General features: G+C 34.1%; 1 protein-coding gene across 3 annotated transcripts in view; it reads left to right on the top strand.

The window, feature by feature from the left end:
* Positions 1–6392, top strand: part of LOC123524812 (helicase with zinc finger domain 2-like) — a 36429-nt gene extending 30037 nt beyond the window's left edge. For 2 of the 3 annotated variants that reach the window (XM_053538391.1, XM_045303299.2), the window contains exons 14-19: positions 324–709; positions 1770–2000; positions 2396–2620; positions 3110–3260; positions 3717–3884; positions 5588–6392. In XM_053538391.1, coding sequence (XP_053394366.1) covers positions 324–709; positions 1770–2000; positions 2396–2620; positions 3110–3260; positions 3717–3884; positions 5588–5841 — 1415 coding nt within the window. In that variant the 3' untranslated portion in view covers positions 5842–6392. Of the gene's footprint in view, positions 1–323; positions 710–1769; positions 2001–2395; positions 2621–3109; positions 3261–3716; positions 3886–5587 lie in introns of those variants that run through there. The other variant, XR_008370207.1, reaches the window with a different exon arrangement.
* Positions 6393–20415: the final 14023 nt, after the last annotated feature.

Below are 20415 nucleotides of genomic sequence, written 5' to 3'. Positions count from 1 at the left end.
CAGATGGTTTATATTCATTTAAAGCCATTAATTATAACATACTGTACACAGGTCATTTTATTTTATACGATCTATGGAGTACAAATTCAGGAATATTAAGTTTATGAACACTAAACATTAAGTTACGGTTGTTGTTTTGTATATTAACCGAAAACAGTTTATTTATGTAAGTGTATATAAGTATAATATAGGGCTAGTATATGAATTAATTGCTAAACAACTTTACATATTTTGAGTTTCAATTTTTTTGTTTGTTTATTCTTACATGTATGCTTATGCTGTCATTAATGATTTGATTTACATTTCTTTTATCATATTTGCAGAGTGGATGTTAAATCGGATGGGTGAGCATCGACCAAAATTTGTACGAGTTTACGGCAGAACGATTGAAACAGAAAAATTTCCAATACCAGGAAAGAATTTTGTCACCAAGAGAAGCACAAAAAATCAGGCAGCTGATCCTGAACTGGAATCAGTGTCGCTGCATCATCTAATACGGAAACCTGAAAATACATTTTCCGAAAGAATTAAAGAATTCGACAAGTTGTTTGCAGTGAACAAAAACAAACCAATGCCGATAAAAGAAAAAGAATATGCTAAACTGATTGCAAAGGCATCTATTGAAGAAATGAAAAAGTATGACGTTATACTATGTACGACGGCAGTTGGCACCAATCCGAAACTATTGAGAGCGACAGATATTTCCCAGGTGATGATTGATTTATTTTAATAGGTGAACGTTATCTTCGGTACTTTACACAAGTGTGTCCAAAGACAAAACGCATTGTGACGCCATTGGCCAAATATGTTTTGATTAGTTTGCAATTGTCACTATCTGCTTTTTCTAGAGATAACAAATTTAATGTAAAGTATTTATAACCATTATATACTCAGCAAAAGTTCTAACACCACACCTACAATTTTGGATATAGCTCGCTAACCTTTGGACATATTTCAACAAAATTTGGACACTATATAGATCAAATGTTTAATAAAAGTAATTCATGAAACAATTGCGTAAAATGGCAAATTCATTGAAACGTGAACAATTTGAACAGTACAATCCCCAAAATGAAAAGTCACACAATCCAAGATCTTAGTATCTCGTGTGCCCTCTGACAGCATTAATAACGGCTGTACACATGGAACGCATGAATCGAATGAACGGTCGGATACGCACCTGTGGAATAGCATTCCATGTTCTCACAACAGCATTTTGTAGTTCATGGATATTGCGAGGAACAGGTCTCAGACTCCTGACACTTCGCCCAAGTTCATCCCACAGGTGTTCAATGGGGTTAAAGTCAGCAGACTTTTAAGCGTGTACCTCTCGGTTTGATATGCCACTCTGGACCATTCCGACGGCGCACCCTTTCTCATCTAACGTCATCCGTCATACTTGTGAAAACAGGAAACTTTTAGGTTTTTCAATGTAGACTGATCACACAGATTTCATATTCACATATTTTGGACCGTGTAGAGAGTCCGGTAGATATTTAAACATTAAAAGCACGTAATGCACGTGCACGGTGGAAATCAATGAAGATGAGGGTATTTGTTTAAAATAATATCGGTTATCTGTAGGACGATTCATAGGTACTTAGCAGACGACAAATAGATATATCACCGGCTATAGCAAGAAAAATATCCATATTTCAAAAGTGTGGAGATAGAACTTTTGCTGAGTGTATTAAAGCAAAATGCCAAGCTAAAATGTCTAACGTATCTCTGTTTTAACATTATGAGATCAGAAACGAGGCTTATTTCAGATCATTGTTGATGAGGCGGGGATGTGCCCGGAACCAAATTGCCTTGTTCCAATAATTGCCACAAATGCTAAGCAGGTCGTGCTTATTGGAGACCACAAGCAGCTCAGACCAATCGTAATGTGTAAAGAGGCGGCGGTACTTGGCTTAGAGACGTCGTTGTTTGAAAGATACGCAACTGATCATTCTTCCACCAATGTTGCGTTCATCATGTTAAACGAGCAATACCGCATGGTACGTTTTTAATCATATATATAATCTACTGCTCCGATGACATATTGTCTGCATGCATAAAATAGTATTAAAGAGAAACTGCATGACGATTTTCAAGACAAATAATATCACATTGATATTTTAAAGTCTATCATGTAAAATAAATTGTAACTGGATAATAAATGTGGTATGTTTTCTTTCCTGTTTGTATAAATAAAACGCTTCTTTGGTAGCATAGAATGCAACCAAGCAGAATGAAAGGAGACTCGTTTGATTGAGTCTGTTCATGAAGGTAAGACTTAAGACAGAGTTTTATGCACTCTGTGTTTATTAGTTGCTGTTTCGTTCCTTGTACATTTACTGTTATTATTATGTTATCAGTTTTTATGGTGATCAGTCAAAACGTATACCTTCAGAATCCTGAAATATGCAGTTTTCCGTCCGAGCAGTTTTATGACGGTGCCCTAAAAACAGGAAAAGGCCGTTGGTGTGAAGATCCAATGAATATTTGGCCAAGCAAGGGACGCAACATCTATCCGCATGTGTTTGTTCAAATAGAAGGTGAAGAAGAAGTCCTCACAGTGTCTACTGAAGAAGGAAATGAGCAGTCAAGAAGCAATCTGCTAGAAGCAAAACATGTAGTAAGCATTACAGCTTAAGATTACATTCTTGAATCCTTTAAGCAAGACGTGTATAAGGGCTTAGTTTATATATATTTCAGTTCACGGTATTTAACAATACTTCTTTATTTGATTGTTAATACAGAAACCGAACTCAATTTTCAAATAAATATATAATGAGTACATTGTACATGTATTGTGAATATACATTCTCTAAATTATGCATTGTTCTTTTTATCATAAATGAGCGCTGTTTTTACGAGTACAGTACGACGTTATGATCATTGATACAGCATTTGATGTTTCAAGTTATCATAATTTTAACATTTGCAACATTTAAGTTGTGTAAATAGCAAGTATCTACATAAACCAACCAATTCTCAAATAAAAAGTGGAAAACCACAAGTAGACATACAACTGTTTTAAAGTACAAGTGCCGCTTTGGCGTAAGCATGTTACACCATATAATGAACATATGAATCTTAAAGTCTCTTGGGGTTGTTATGACAGGTTAAAGTGTACAGCTACTTTACCAGGGAACAACCGTCTGATTCGGTTCAAATCATATCACAGTACAATGCGCAGTGCCACGAAATTAGAACACAACTAAAGGATGAGGGTTTTGTAGATGTCAATGTCAGTACAGTGGTCTCTAGTCAAGGTAATTATTCTATGTATATAAAGCCTCACAAAGCAAACAAAATATAGTATTTGGATTCTGTTCCGTCTATCTAGTAACCGTTTTTATTTTGAACAAACAAAAATGATTTTTACTTTAATTTAAAAAACCGCTTAGTGATACTGGATATTAACAAGATAAATAGAAATGAAGAAATATTGAACTTAGTCATAATGTCAGAATTTCAACTAGGAATGTGTAGGAAATAAATGTATATTGTTCTTATAAATAAAAATCACCAAACAGGCCCCTACTGAGTGCAAACACAATGTACCACAATAGAAAATGAGCTTTGAGAATCTAATTACTGATACACAACATCAGATTCCAACGAGAGTAATGTATCATGCAAAAATTATTGCTTGATTTGACGTGTATTTCAGAAGATTGTGTATAGAAAGATCTAACATACAATGTATTTTATTATGTTTTTTATAGGAGGCGAATGGGATTACGTTATATTCAGCACAGTCCGATCACTTCCCCATTACAAGATAGAGCGGAACCCTACAATTGGATGGTGCAAGCACAATCTTGGGTTTATCACTGACAGAAACCAGGTCAATGTAGCATTGACCAGAGCCAAGAAAGGCCTTATCATCATAGGTAGGTCGACTTGCTTAACTTTGATTGACTAATTATGGACCATTTATTTAATCCTCAGTCTACTTTGGTTTCTGCTTATAAATCTGCTTTTAATGATCTTCAAGTGGTAATGGAACTCAGTGGGGAGAACTAATCTCGTTATCCGTTTGAAAATAAAAATGTGAAGGACGATATTGCTTGGCAATACAAAGCCACATGAATGCAGTTTCGGCCGACAAATTACTTTTGAATTTACATGCATTAGGAATTCTTACAACATACAAGCAAAACCTGACAGTATTATTGACAAAACGATTTTGCAAGTTGTGCGTAGTTTAAAGCCTAGAATCAATATTATAATCTTTACAAAATTGACAAATTGTAGAATTTTGAAATATGGAGATAAGGGGATAGAGTAAAAGTAATTTAAATGATCTCCCTCTAACACCACTAATCAAAACAATAATTCTGAAGAACAAAACGCCTACATAGTCCAACATTTATTGCAGTATACAAGTATCTTAGGTTTTTTAGAAATATTGTATCTAATTGATTGATATGGTAGAAATAATTTAAAATAATGACATCATACATTTTATACAAAAAAAGCTGATAATCGTTTATAAAAATAGTGTACGGAAAATTGCATAGTTGTACCTAACTTCATTTCCAATGATTTGTTATACATTTGTTTTGAAAACATTAAAACGAAACAAGAATGAATTTATTATATTTATCTGTATGTTAAACCAGTTTGAAGGGAAGTTATTTTATTACTAAAATCTTGAAAGTTTCATACAGTCGTACAGTTGCTTTCTGATAGTCAATTCTAGATATTTCTTCTGTTATAAGATGTTTGATTGCAAATGACAAAGACAGCTAAAGAAGTCATATATGAACTATCTTGTTTTATCTCTAAGTTCGACCCTGACCTTTGAGCAAGGGATGTTTGTGTTTCACGCGACATATTGTCTTATCATGCTCAATCTTTGTGCCAAGTTATCTCAATAAAATGGTACATTCGTACAAAAAATGTTAATATCTGTACAAGTAAAAGCACAGCTTAGACATATAACACTGATCTTGACTTTTACGTTCGGGTTCAGTCACGTACAAGCTTTAGTGAAAGTGTCAAGCTATTTGAGCATCTATAACAAATGTATGACAAAGACATTGACATGACAAGAATGGAACGGACTGATCCAGATTATCTGACTTGTGTGAATGATCACTTCGGCTTTTTTTCTAGAAAACGCGATATTTAGTCAAAGTTGGATAAAATAGATATTCACAAATAGAGAAAGTAATATTGGACTATAATTAACATACATGGAATAATAATTATCAAAGGCAAACGAACGCAAAACAAAATCTATGAATAGATATTGAATTCTTTATTGAAGGTTTTATCACAGGTTTTGTCATTCATATTTTAGATCTTTATTTTATGCTATATTTTACTAATTAAATTTGACCCGTCTATGTAAAATAGTTGCAGATGACCTTTTACATGAGAGTCTTCCATGTGTGCAGTTTACAGTAGGCGGGACTTAATGCCTTTACTTCCCTGAATCACATACTGATTTAGTGGATCATCTTTCTGTGATTGAAAAACAGTATGAACATGAGCTGGTTGTTGTTTTGAAAATTCCTCTCTGGTCGTTGGTTAAAATATACTTTAACTATAAATTATGTTTTTTTTATGATTGTGTTCTGTCGCATAGGAAACAAACAACTCCTTTCTTGTGATGAAGTCTGGAAAGACCTGATTGACTGCTATGGTGTGAGAGGTTGTATTTTAACTCCAGACCAGTTTCCGCCACCATTCAAGAAGACCAGACAACAGATTATGGCAGAAGCGAAACAAAAGCACCATAAGAGGCACGGCGATGCCATCTTTGAAAAGGGAGAGGCAACATCCTTTAAGGGACCAATTGACGAAAAGCCAAAAGTATTTAGAGGATTTAGAAAAAAGTAAGCAGTGTATGAAAACGAATTTAAACCGGTTCAGTACATTTCCGGAAAGGATTATAACACTCAGCAGAAAAAAAGTTCTTTACCTTGCATGGAACGTTCTCCTACCTATATTTGACTTTTATACGGACACGACACAAAATACCACGTTTTGATATCAAACAAATAAACGGGACGTGCCATAATCCATTTTTAAAACGGCGTCATACGCATCTGATGACTGTTTTGTGGACTGGGACATGGTGTTTTCAGTTAGATTTCATTTTCTGTGTTAGCACTCAAACACATTTAAGGCTATGCATATCATACATTACTGTATTGTAGTTCTATTGTTGTGATTTGATAAAATAATATATTTATGTTTTCATAATATTTACTATAGAAGAGAGTCTGTTACTTCAGCATGATGCCGTAATACTGCAAATAACGTTTGCACGAGACAAACGCAACGACTTACGGCATCTTGACTGTGTATGTAATCTGATAAAAGATATTCTTTGTAATAACATCATCTGACCTTGTCAATCGGTTTAGAAATAATAAAAAATCAGAGAACATTTGTATTAAATGTCAAATAGATATGCTGGGTAATTAGGAAAATGTACATTTTAGTGGTTTAGAATAGTGATTTCTGTATAGTTATGTAATATAATAAAATTTTCTTAAGTTATGCAACAAAGGTATATGTTAAGCATCTTAAACAAAACTTTCTTGAATTATTTCATATATAGTAGACAACGTACTGTAGATTGAACTGCTTACTTGACCTTTATTAACCTATCTTGTGACGAACTTAAACTGTTTGATAAAGCTAGTAATTTTCTGTATTCATTTAAAACGGGAGCGGTGGTCTAATGGTCAATGTAAACACTGGCTCCCACTCTTTATGGAGGTGAGTTGAAAAAAGAGCCAGTGATACTTCCGAGGCGGCGATAGTAACCGGAACTACACGAGAAATGTAAACAAAGACAGAGGGTGAGTTTATTTTTTACTTTCTGTAAAAAAATTAAGTCCTTTTTTCAAAAAAGGGGCAATGTTAATCCATTCAGATTAGTTGAACCTCTTATGTATGCAGGTCGATCTGCAGAACAAAGGCATTTCTTGGCGAGAGAACTTTTGAAAGTTGTGAAATAGGACCGAATTAAACCGAACGTGGACATATGTCTTTGTATTCCGCCCTAATTTACACAAGTCAGGTCAAAGTCATCGATCGGATGTTGTTGAAAAGAATGTCTTATTACTGTATAATCTACGTGATTTGTTGGCGGATTACTACCGTCTATCCCGTCGTTTATATGACTGAAAAATTGTTGAAAAAGACGTTAAAACCGAACACACACACACACTACCGTCTATGTGTATTTTTGGCCAAGAGGAGGAGCCAGAGACACGAGATAGATATTTGTGGTGATAAAATCAAGAGACAGAGTAACATCAGATATTTGGGGGCCTATTTGGACGAAACTTTAACTTTCAAAGAGCATATAAAAATAAAGTGTAGAACGGCAATGTTGAATTTTTTCCGAATCAAAAACATTCGCAAATATTTGACTCAGGATGCAACTGAAACCTTAGTGCTATCGCTGGTTATTTCGCATTTAGACTACTGTAATGTTATTTTATACGGTATTTCTGATTGTGACATCGCAAAACTGCAACGCATTCAAAATATGTGTGCGAAGTTAGTTCTGAATCGTAGAAGAAGAGACAGTTCTAAGCAGGCATTCTACGATTTGCACTGGCTGCCGATCAAAGCCAGAATAAACTTTAAGATCTTGACGTACATGTTCAATTGCCATGTTGGAAATGCGCCTGCATATTTGATTGAACTCTTAACACCGAAAATCCCCAGCGCTCCCTCAGATCCTCGGAGTCATCAGTTGACTGTTACACCGTCCCTTTCAACAAGCGAAAAACTTTTAGTGATAGAAGCTTTAGTACTATAGGGCCAAAGTTGTGGAACAATTTGCCGTTGAACATCAGACAAAGTTCTTCAATTGACTGCTTTAGGAAAAGGTTGAAAACGCATTTCTTCAGAGACTACTTTGCATTATTCTAAGTTTTGACTGAGTTTTAAACAATGATGCTGGTGACAGTGATAGAAATTTAATGTTTGTCTGTGATAATTGTATGTTAGTAGTATTTTAAAATATAGTATTATCATTGACTTTAAATTAATAATTGCTATTTTGATTCGTTTTAATTAATCTTATTTAAAATATTTTATATTTAATATTTTATTTCAACTTGTATTGTAAAACGCCATTGAATATGTTTTAAATGTAGAAATAGGCGTTTAAGCAAATAAACCAGTTTCAGTTTCAGTTTCAGTTTCAGAGACACAGAGGAGGCGCTTAGAACGAGAGTGGGAGCCAAGGCACATTTAATACCAGGATGTTCAACACTTTTAAGGTATTAGCAAACGGTCTGCTTTCCTTAAAATGAATTTAGATATATATCATCCTCTTTATATTGTTACATGGAATGGAACTCGTCATTAGTTGTATACATTTGATATTTGCAATGTTAGGGAATTTCCCATTCGACAACACAAACTTTAGAATTTGATTGAGTAGTGAAAACGTCTTGGCAGTCGATATGATTACAAATTTTGTTTATTCTCGGAATAACACTTCTTTTTCAATATTTCCTTTGCTGTGTTTTTAGTCATGCTTGTAAACTTAAAAGTTTTACTGCAAGTTTTACTGAAATACTTGTAAAAAGCTTTGTTTTAATAAGAAAATATGGAACAACATCACTAAATTTTACAGCTAAAAGTTATTATCCCACATATTCGAAAGGTTACAAACAAATTTAAAACGGCATAGTTTGGAGATATATATTCCCCTATTCAAATCGAAGGAATATTGTTTTGTCATTGTCCGTATCCGTTCGTCTGTCGTTCTGAGGCTATAGCTGTGTATTCAAAAGTCATATTGAGTAACATTTTTTTGTGTGAAGCAGAGCTTCTTTTATTCGTATAAGCTATATATACATACATACATACATACATACATACATACAGCAATGATACACAAGTCCAATACAGTTTCATTGACATAAATGAAAATATATATGTATTTTCATGTAAACATTTTAGATATCAACTTAGATGTTGTCACAAATCTTATTGAAAAAAGCTATATTAACATTTTTGAACTTATAATAATGATGCATGGTTTCGAATTCTAATCTAAAAACTTTATATATATCATATTCTATCGTCCAGTTTTCACTAGCAAAATACGATTTTTAAATGCTAAACCCCACTATGGTTAAAAACAAGTTAATATAAAAATAATCAGGTTCAGAAAGTTTGTATCAAAACATTAAACTTTTTATGTTGCGCATATTTCTTTCAATTCCACACTTATAAAGCAGATTTTGTATTTTTGTCCAGAATATAACTACGGCTGTACATTTAATGAAAAAGATGTTCGTAATCTTCCAGGACCCTACATTTAACGCACAGAGGAGTAAAAACTTTTGTTATCGTTTGTGGTTACAGCTATAGAATACAGCTATAGAATGACAGAGAAATGGACACGGACAATGTCAAAACTATATCCCTCCAGTTCTAACGGGGAATAAATACCTCAAAAACATGACATTTTCAATTTGACTGTCATCTTTTAGAATATGTGTGATAATAATTTTAGCTGTTCAACCATTACGACATACCTAACACTATTGAGTTCAATTTCAAAAGTCATTGGCCATGAAAACTGTTGTCGAATGAGAAATTCCTTTTATATTGAAAATATCATATACAACTAATGACTCTATGTTCGAGAACCATAACACATGTAACAATAGAGACAAGACAAAGATATATATCTTAATGCAGTTTAAGGAAGCAGATCGTTTGCTAATAACTTAAAAGCGTTGAATACCCTGGTATTAAATGTGCATTGGCTCCCACTCTCGTTCTAAGCGCGTCCTCTGTGTCGGGGGCTCCTCCTCTTAGCCAAAAATACACATAGACTGTAATAATCCGCCAACAAATCACGTACTAAGATTATACAGTAATAAGACATTCTTTTCAACAACATCCGAACGATTACTTTTAAATCTCTGACTTGTGTAAATTAGGACGAAATACATGGACATATGTCCAATTCTGAGTGGAATAACATTGTCCCTTTTTGACATAAGGATTTAAATTTGTTACAGGAAGTAAAAAAATAAACTCACCCTCTGTCTTTGATTACATTTCTCGTGTAGTTCCGGTCATTAGCGCCGCCTCGGAAGTATCACTGGCTCTTTTTCAACTCACCTCCATAAAGAGTGGGAGCCAGTGTTTACAGCCCGTGATGTATCGGCCGCTTCGTTCAAGCCCCACTGGGGTCACGACCATGCAATCTCATATGACATTAATGCTGGATTTTCCAAGAAGCGGACCCGAGAGTGGTTAAAATAAGCTTGAAGTTTTCGTCACAAACGATCTAAAATACATAAATTGTTAATATAAACCAAACACATTTGATATGTCATTATTGTAGGTGTTTTAAACGTTCAAATATTTAGCCAGTGAGTTCACATAAACAACTTCGTAAGAGACGAAATGGCAAGAGGTCATAATCGAAAGAACTTGTGAAATTATCTAAACATCCTTTGTTATTTTCGTTATTCATTGTTAGCTCACCTGCCACGTAGTGACAGGTTGAGCTTTTGTGATCGCCCTTCGTCCGTCCGTCCTCCGTCCGTCCATCCGTTCACAATTTCCTTGTGAACACGATAGAGACCACATTTTGTATTTGATTTTAATCAAACTTGCACACAACTTGTATGGGCATAATATCTCGGTTCCGTTCGAAAACTGACCAGATCTCATCATTGGTTCCAGAGGTATGGCTCCTTCAAGGGCCAAAATTTGCCATTTTTGGCTTGTGACCACGATAGAGACAACATATTGCAATAAACTTTAATCAAACTTGCACACAACTTGTATTTGCATAATGTTTCGGTACCTTTCAAATACTGGCCAGATCCCGTCATAGGTTTCAGAGCTATGGCCCTTAAAGGGGCAAAAATTTGCTATTTTGGCTTTTGCAGCCATATAAAGACTTCACTTATGGTTTGATTTGATACAAACTTGCAAAATATCTTCAACAACAATAAATCTTGGATTCATGATGAATCTGTTAGAACCAATCATAGGTTCCGGAGTTATTTTATATCTAATTACCTCCCATGATTTTAATCAAAATTGATTTATATCAGTAAGTACTTATAGGACTCATTTGAAATTTCATTATTGTCTTAAGGTGGACTGAGACAATCAGGGTAGATAGCTATGGACTAATTTTATGTCAAATTACCTCCCTTTATTTCAAATTAAAATGGGTATACCTCCGTAACTAACGAAGATACTGATCTGTAATTTCATTTATGCCATCAGATTGGCTTAGACAATCAGTGAAGATACATATTGACTGCATTTATGACAAATTACCTCCCTTTATTGTTTGATGTAAATGAATATACCTAGCAGCTTCTAATGAGACTGGCTTGAAAGGTTATTTATGTCTTCCATGGTAAGTAATAGTCATGTTATATAACTCTTGATTGAATGTTTATCAATATGAACACTTTTCTGATATATTGTTGTAAAAACTTGTACTCTGTACTCTGTATCTTTTACATGCATATACCAATGCATGATTACCTCCCTAGTCTTTTATAAAAATGGATTTATCTCAGTAAGTATTTATAGGACTCATTTGAAATTTCATTAATGTCATTAGTTTGACTGAGACAATCAGTGTAGATAATATCGACTGATTTTATATCAAATTACCTCCCTTTGTTTCAAATTAAAATGGAGTATCTCAGTAACCAATGAAGATACTGATTTGAAATGTCATTTATGCCATCAGATGGACTCGGACAATCAGGGTAGAGAACTTTTGACTGAATTTATGCCAAATTACCTCCCTTCATTTTATGTAAATGAATATACATCAGCAGCATCTAATGAGATTGGTTTTAAATGTTATTTAAGTCTTCCAGGGTAAGAAATAGTCATGCCAGTACAAAAAAAATGCAGCATTTGACCCTAGGACCCTCAGACTTGGAGATTGGCCCTGACTAGTATGTGACCCATAGGTTAAAAGGGACAGTTACATATATACCTTCATTACAAATATTATATTTAATCAGAAATAAATTTCCCTAGTTTTTGTGCCCCCGCCCCCACTCCTCGCCATGAGTGGTGGGGGCATATAGATTTGGTCTTGTCCGTGCGTGCGTCCGTCCGAATTTTGTGACGCGCCTAGCTCAAAAAGTATTTGATATAAATTCATGAAACCTGGCACGAGTCTTTATCATGATATGAACTTGCGCACCTCCTATTTTTCGTCTGGCTCCACCCCCTATTTCCAGAGTTATGGCCCCTGAAATACCCAAAAATGCACATTTTCAACTTGTGACACGCCTAGCTCAAACATTATTTGATATAGATTCATGAAACCTGGCATGAGTCTTAATCATGATATGAACTTGCGCACCTCATATATTTCATTTGGATTCGCCCCCTATTTCAACAGTTATGGCCCCTGAAATAGTAAAAATACACATTTTCACCTTGTGACGCGCCTAGCTCAAAAAGTATTTAATATAAATTGATTAAACCTTGCGTGAGTCTTCATCATGATATTAACTTGCGCACCTCCTATTTTTAATCTGGGTCCGACCCCTATTTCCAGAGTTATGGCCCTGAAATAGTAAAAAATGCACAGTTTCATCTTGTGACGCGCCTAACTCAAAAAGTATTCCATATAAATTGATTAAACCTTGCATGAGTCTTAATCATGATCCTATTTTATGACTGCCTCCGCCCCCTATTTCCAGAGTTATTGTCCTTGAAATAGTCAAAAATATACATTTGCACCTTGTGACGCACCTAGCTCAAAAAGTATATGATATAAATGGATGAAAACTTGCAAGAGTCTTTATCATGATATAAACTTGCGCACCTCTTACTTTTTGGCTGTCTCCAACCCGTATCTTTAAAGTTATGGCCCCTGAAATAGTCAAAAATGCACATTTTACCTAATAATGTGCCCAGCTAAAAAGTTTTTGATGTAAATTCATGAAACCTTGCTTGAGTCTTTATCAGGATGTGACCTTGCACACTTGGCATTCTTCTTGAAATCTTAGCGCTTATTACAGAGTAATGACCCTTGAACTAGCCAAAATAGTGGATTTTTTTGTTTGTGATGCTCAAAGCTCAAAAAGTATATGGCCTAGAATAATGAATCCTTTTCATGAAATGTTTGTTGAGGCTATACCCCCTTAAGACTGCAAACATTTGAATAATTGCACCTTATTTGTGAAAAATGTACCATTGGGGGCATACCCTGTGTCCTACAGACACATTCTAGTTCTTCAAGTTTTGACGGTAGCTTGCATTTCAACTACCGTCTATTGCCAGGCTCAGTCAAACCGAGCCTGCAACATTGTTGAGCGACCAGTGGTATTCCACTTTTTCTATTGAGCCTAGAGAAGTTTAGTAGTAAACTTAGACTGGTCAACAGCACAAACTATATACAGGTAATTGATATGAATAGTTATGTAATAATTGTCCTTATTTGCGGTCGCAGTTTGAAAAAAAAATCTCCAAAAATGTTTTATCAACAATGAAAACACTTAAAATGTACGTTTGTAAAAATATTATATTGTAGTTTGAAGGACTTAGAAAATCAGTTTATTAACTTTTTATCACGTTTAAAACAATTATGGAACGGTTTTTCTACAGATTGTGGAACGCATACCACCAATGTCATATTTATTGCCAGCCGTAATTACTATTATAAAAACTATATTTCAGTGGTTTCCTTCGTTAAGTTTGTACCTGTAAAGTTGTTCATGACAGCAAGTTTATATTGATCTTTGTAGGCGCGGTAATACATGAACGTTTTTGTATATATCAGTTACGACCATTTTTGATACGAAAAGTAAAGTGGTAAGATGTAAAAACTGTGTTCTGTAAAGATTAATTACCTTGACGATAGTGTTGCACTTAATATTAGCTATTATGACCAGACTAAGACACGAGGAGTTTGTTATTATCTTGGTGGCATTTTATGCCTCCAAAGTATATTTTTTTTCGGCGACGCCGTCTAAATTCGTTTTCGTTTTCCTATGCCACGTGACTTCAGTTTGCCAATCAAACTACTTGATAACGCATTATAGATAATTTATCAAAACGGAAGATTTATGCAACACTCTGCCTGATTGGACGAGAGTGTCAATTTCTTTCACTCTGTTGACTGTGCTACGCTGAGTGAAATGTAGACAAAGCGTTTATCCTAAACGACGCTGCTCACAGTTTTAAAGCCAACTTTGGCTCAGTATATTTAGCAAGAATATTGATATATCTCAAAATAATAAGTAAGTTTAATAAATATGATAAAAACCTGTTCAAATACCAACATATATCAAATTAAAGAAAGAGCTGAATACGGTCTGCGTATCACATGAATAAGAGTGTGATAAGAGTCTTTTATGTAGAGAAGTGCTTTTTAAAAGATTTTCCTTGTTATAATTGAATTGTCGTCTGTATATAAAAAGGTTTCTTGCTTTTGTGACTTATTCAGTTTGCATATTAAAATGAGTACTTGTTTGCTTTGATATATTTGTTACAAATTATTTAACTGATTTGTTATATATGAATATTTTGTTTTAGTATTGTATGCAAGTATTTAACTCTGTTGAAATCTGTTTCATTATATATATGCTATAAAATGACTGAATCTCATTTTACACTGAAATGAAGGTACGTTGCATACAGTTTATCTATGTGATATAACTACGGTCAAACTTTGCTTATGCGGCGCTTATGAAACAGAAATATTGAAATAATAACAATTGTATGTTTTGCTTGACCTTCACTTTTTATAGGTGTGACGTCATTGTCCAAAGATTCACGAATAGCGAATATGCATTTGTTAAAGCGTGATCAGTTGGCCTATTTTAGAAATAAATAAAAATAATAAATAAAAAAATCCTTTCATTGATTTTTTCTCATGTATTCTAATCAAACTTGATTTGTAGCATCTTTATTAGGCCCGCAGCCAACTTTGTTGAGCTGGGACATTTGATCCCTTTTAGGGGCTGCTAGAGCTAAAACTAGAAATGCCTTTATACAGCGTCTCATGAACAGCTTGGTGGATCTTTATCATACTTGGTCTGGAGCATCATTATAAGGTCCTCTTCCAAATTTATTTATATAGGAACTTGGGCCCTATTAGGGACCACTATAGCTAAAAGTAGATATGCCTTTCTTCGCATTAACCACTAAAATGTAATGGATTTTTATCAAACTCGATGTGTAACAATATCGTAAGGTCTCCTGCTATTTTGTTACAAATGGGAATAGGGACCAATTTATCTAAAAATATACACGTTTAATGACCTCTTCTCATAAACCGCTTTATAAATCTTCATCGAACTACTGCTGTAATTATTCGTCTAAGGATATACGAAACAAAATTGCAACCCTACGAAACCTTTGCGAAAAATTAAAAGAGAACCATTTAAATTGTTAAAGTGCGGTGTTTAGTTTTGCAATTTGAAAAATGTTAGATGAAAGATGAATGTTAGATGAAAAATTTATAAACTTCTTTCCTTATTACTATTCGCCGACCATCATTTTTAAAGATATTTCTTGTTAGTTTTATTTTACTATCCTATCAATTCTAGAACTTTTCATGTTTTGGTAGGCATTGTGTAAATTCTAAATCCCAGTCCCAGTCAAAAAGACTAGTATGCGATTTCTTCTACCAGCTTTTGTCTGAGTAGTACCACAGGAGCTGCATCTTGTCAGAATAGTAAATTTCAAATAGAAATACTTTAGAAACTTTTATTTCTCACTGAGTTTTGCATACTGTACTGTGAGGTACATGTGATACTGCATAATATTGTAACCATACAAGACATGTCATTATTCATATTACCTGTAAACGTCTCAATTTTAAGATTGTTGCTGCGTTGTGTTTGGGCTTATACATGTAAATATATTAAAATCAAAATTTTAAGACAGACTATATATGTATTATAAGGCAAAAGCATGACTATCTTATGATATTTTTTAAAGTTAAATAATTATTCAATTTTTGTTTTTAAAATTAACTGCACTTGAATCATGAAGTGTTTGTGTAAATACGACAGGTTAATCGATACTCAGAGTACGAGTTTAAAGTTACACTAATTTGCTTCGTGTATACCTTACATTAAATGGACAATTCTTTTTTTATGATTTATTGTATAGTTTTATTTATCTAATGTTCAAGATTTATATTTATTTACTTTTATACCGGTACAAAAGGTTCAAATGGAAGAAATTGAAAATCGATGGAATAAAAATAGAACAACAAAGATGTGTTTTATCTTTGATTCATGTTAGCATTACTGCTGAGTAAAAACAAAGATATGTGCTAAATATATCTTTCATGCGTTTTGCATACAAAATGACCAGTGGTTTTGCAGTTTTAACAATAATTCCCGAATTAGTTTATTTTTATTATGCCACATTTGCATTTTGTCTCTTTACTACTTACAAGGTATAATGATGCTTAAAAGGTATAAGTTTTCACAGACAGTGGTTATACTTATATGACCTTTACATTGGAAGGAACGATTATTACGGCGGCTGCTAATTTGAGATAAAATAAGCCAATTCTACTTGATGTGTACGTCCGTCACTATTCCTTGACAAATAAGAGTGGTGATAATGATATTTATCGGATAGGTTGGCACGTCGTCTGTACTAAAAAAGATAAAAGCGAACGGTGGATTTCCCTGAGACCAAGAGCACATCAAAACAGCCATAGAGCCATGCATCATAAAGTAGGACCACAACATATATACTAGAATTACACGTTAAAGTCTGATGAACAACACAAGATAAAATCATATATCAGTCAAGCTTAAATGTAGTCGATTACATTTTAGCAACTTTAATGACATTTTTCAATTTTCAATTGTTTTAGATATTTATTTAATAAACAAAAAGACCTATTACATACATTTATTGTAAATGTTTTTTTCATTTTTTCAGTTACCTCCCATTAATAGGAAAGTATTTGAGAAGCCGAGTATTTCTTTTGATTTCAACAGATTTTTGTTTTAGACTTGCGTTTGAAAGATTATGGTATATCTCTACAATCTAAACCAAAAATGAAGTTGCAAGACTGCGCTTAGCTTTGCAATTCATTTATTTCGAATCAATTTAGGAAAAGGGAGGTAAAAATAATTTTACATATTTTATCATTTTTTAATGAATCTTGTCTGAATGTAAATACAAATCGAGGGATTCATGCCAAAAGGTATCAAGTGCTGATAATTAAGGAACGTTATGGTACCTTTTTGCATTCACCCCTAGAAATGCAAGTATGTTGCGACTATAATACAAAATTTCTTACACTTACAGTTGTATATCATTATTTGGGAAAAACATATTCATCACATTTTATTCTAAATTATGCTAAATTAACTCTATCTGGGTTTGGCAACCAGGGTCAGAGCAAGTTTTATAATGCTTCCTGTTAAATGCAACATCATTTTAACGATCGGTGAACATAAATCAGTGTACACAAATATTGATGTCTCGTGCAGATCTATTCTTGGCAGATATCACCCACTCTAAATAAGCAACACAAACATACGAAAACATTATTTGGTGATTGCGAACATTTTTCACAAAACAAGCTATTAATCGTTTGAAAAATAACAACAGTTAAACAAGCAAAGTTACACATTTTATTTGTGTGATTTTTGCTCGACTTCTTGATCATGTTTATAAGGAAATCATGAGTACCAGTAAAATGCCATTTATTGAATAAAAAATATCAAGTTTTAAAAATGGTTGTCGTTTTAATATGCAAATTTAGCATTTTAAAGACATGACAATTATTATATAAAGTTTTTGCGGCCATGAATTTGACAAATCGAAAGAATTTGAATATTCATTTGTAATGTCCTCATTAATATATAAAACGCGACAAGTGTTAATAACGAGATTTCGCAATTCCCCTATATCAATGTGTGTCATTAACGCGTCGTTGTCATAAAGTCGGGATCTATCACCATGGCATGTGGAGAAATAAGTTAATGTTCAGCAAGTTCATCGGCTCTAAACAGGGACATACTCCTTACGATAAGATGTTGAATTATGTCTTTCCGACACTGGGGCAGACATGTCCGTCACCCTTCATTTCCGATTAATAACTGGAGAACCGTTTGACCTAGAACCTTTCAACTTCATAAAGTCACAGGGCTTACGAAGTACAATGTACATGACTCCCCGATGTTTCAGGGGTCAATCCATCAAGGGGTCGGAATCTGTCACACTTCATTTCCGATCAATATCTGTAGAACCATTTGAACTAGAGCCTTCAGGCTTCATAGGGTGATAGAACTTTTAGTGTATTTAAAATGACCCCTATTGTTCCGGGGATCATTTCATCAAAGGTCATGTTCACAGATGCCTGAACATGATAAACAGTTTTTGAACAACATGACTAAGAATGATGACACTGCTTAGGATAACAAAGGCTTTGGATAGCAAAGGAAATTTACCCAGTTGATTTTGGGACCACTCCATCAAATATCACTGTTGCAGGGGCCTGAACATGGAAAACAATTTCCGATCGATAACTTGAAAACCACTTGCGTCAGAATGTTGAAACTTCATATAATGGCTGAATATGCAGAGTAAAAGTCCCCTACTTATTTTGGAGTCACTCGATCAAATGCCAAGAAATAACTCGACAACCCTTTTAACTTCATAGGGTGATTGGACATAGAAAGTAGATGACCCCTATCGACTTTTGGGTCATTAGACCAAAAGTCACAGGGCCTGAACAACAATTTCCGATCAATAACTTTAAGAACCACTTGACCCAGAATACTGAAATTTCATAGGATGAGAATACATATTGACTTTGAGGTCACTCGACCAAAGGTCAAGGTCACAAAGGCCAGAACACGAAAACCCATGTCCAATCCATAACTTGAGAACCACTTTCTAGAAGTTTAACACTGAAACTGCATGCCACCATTATTGTAATATGGTACATTTCTATCTAAAAGGTACAGACGTTTTGTCATTATTTTAAGTGGACGAAGCATATGAATTAACACTTCTTGTTTCTACCAATTTTAGAGATACTTCCCAGATCAAAAGTATTACTATGTATGTTAAAGTAAGATCTCTCAGGATCAATATTGTCCAAGTTGAAATTGTCATTAAATTAACATATTGCTACTGAATGTGACGTCGCCTCACCTCCGTTTTACGTTCTTTGATTGCGATGATTACATTCGTCGTAAAATTACATCATTCTCAGTTCGATCTTGGTGATAAAGACAAAAAATTTGCCAGTCCATGTAAACAATTGATATTGTAAACAATATTGATAGTACTGTGTATTTAATTAAGGGAAATAATTCTATACAATTTGTTTAAAGAAAAACCTATTACAGTTGACGATACTAAGTATATTTTCAATCCATTTTAACGACATTATCTAGACATTTTAAACACTTGCGAAACTAACACAAATAATTCCTGATCCTGGGAAAACTAATTTTGCCAAGCAAATGAGAGTTTAGTTCCATTTTCTGTTCACGTAGGTCTGGTACTTCTATTCAATACCTTTCTGTGACCGGTGTAAATATTAAGAGGCTCAAATGGGCTTTTACAATACGCTGACCTGAGGTGAGTGGGTTGGGCTAGACCTTCTGGCCTTTCCTTCGGACATCCGTTAAGAGTTCATAAAAGCTATTTAAAGTTTTTCCTATGCATTTATGTGATGACTTTAAAATACGCAGCCATTAGAGCAGAATTTAGAGAGGTCCAACCAATGGAGCTAAAGGCAGTGAAAACTCCATAGGTCGCCCAACACGATAAAAATGAACATGCTGCAAGCTCAGTTTGGTTGCATTTGTTTATGGACGGCAGTGGAAATGTATGCTGCCGTAAACGCCCTCTAGGCTCGGGTTAAGCAGAAATTAACATTTGCACATGTAACAAGTACAAAAAGCAATTTACAGACATCCGCAGATGTATTCATACGGCGATTTATTGATGTCCATACGGAAGCTGGTTGTTTTCATCTTCGGGAGTCCATACCTGTAGTCAAGCGTAATCGCTTAGCCTTGAATTTCGAGAAAAAATTTCAAACAACACCAACTCTTAGAAAGAAAGAGTTGTTTCAAATGAAAATTGAACAGCATATAAAACATGCATATATTGTCAGTTTACTGATAGTCTGATATACATTGAATTCCGAAAAGGGGCTGCATAAAAGGGCCACAGTTTTGGACAGTTCAACGCCTTTAAAACCTCAACATTTTCAATGACCTGTTACTTATCTTCGTTTCGATGCATTTACAATAATGTCCCAGCGCTGATATTTTACAGAACAAGGTGGAACGAAGTTTCCAGTAATTTTTTATTTCTTTTTTCTTTTCAAATTACATTCGTTTTTAAAGGAGGACAACTTTTTGAGAATATTTTAAGTATCCATCGTATGGGACAGTACGGCAGAATATGAAATGGTCAGGAAGATTA

The sequence above is a fragment of the Mercenaria mercenaria genome, chromosome 3 (assembly GCF_021730395.1).
Source record: "Mercenaria mercenaria strain notata chromosome 3, MADL_Memer_1, whole genome shotgun sequence".
NCBI classification, from domain to species: Eukaryota; Metazoa; Mollusca; class Bivalvia; order Venerida; family Veneridae; genus Mercenaria; species Mercenaria mercenaria.
The sequence above is the reverse complement of the archived record's forward strand: the minus strand, read 5'-3'. Positions and strand labels throughout refer to the sequence as shown.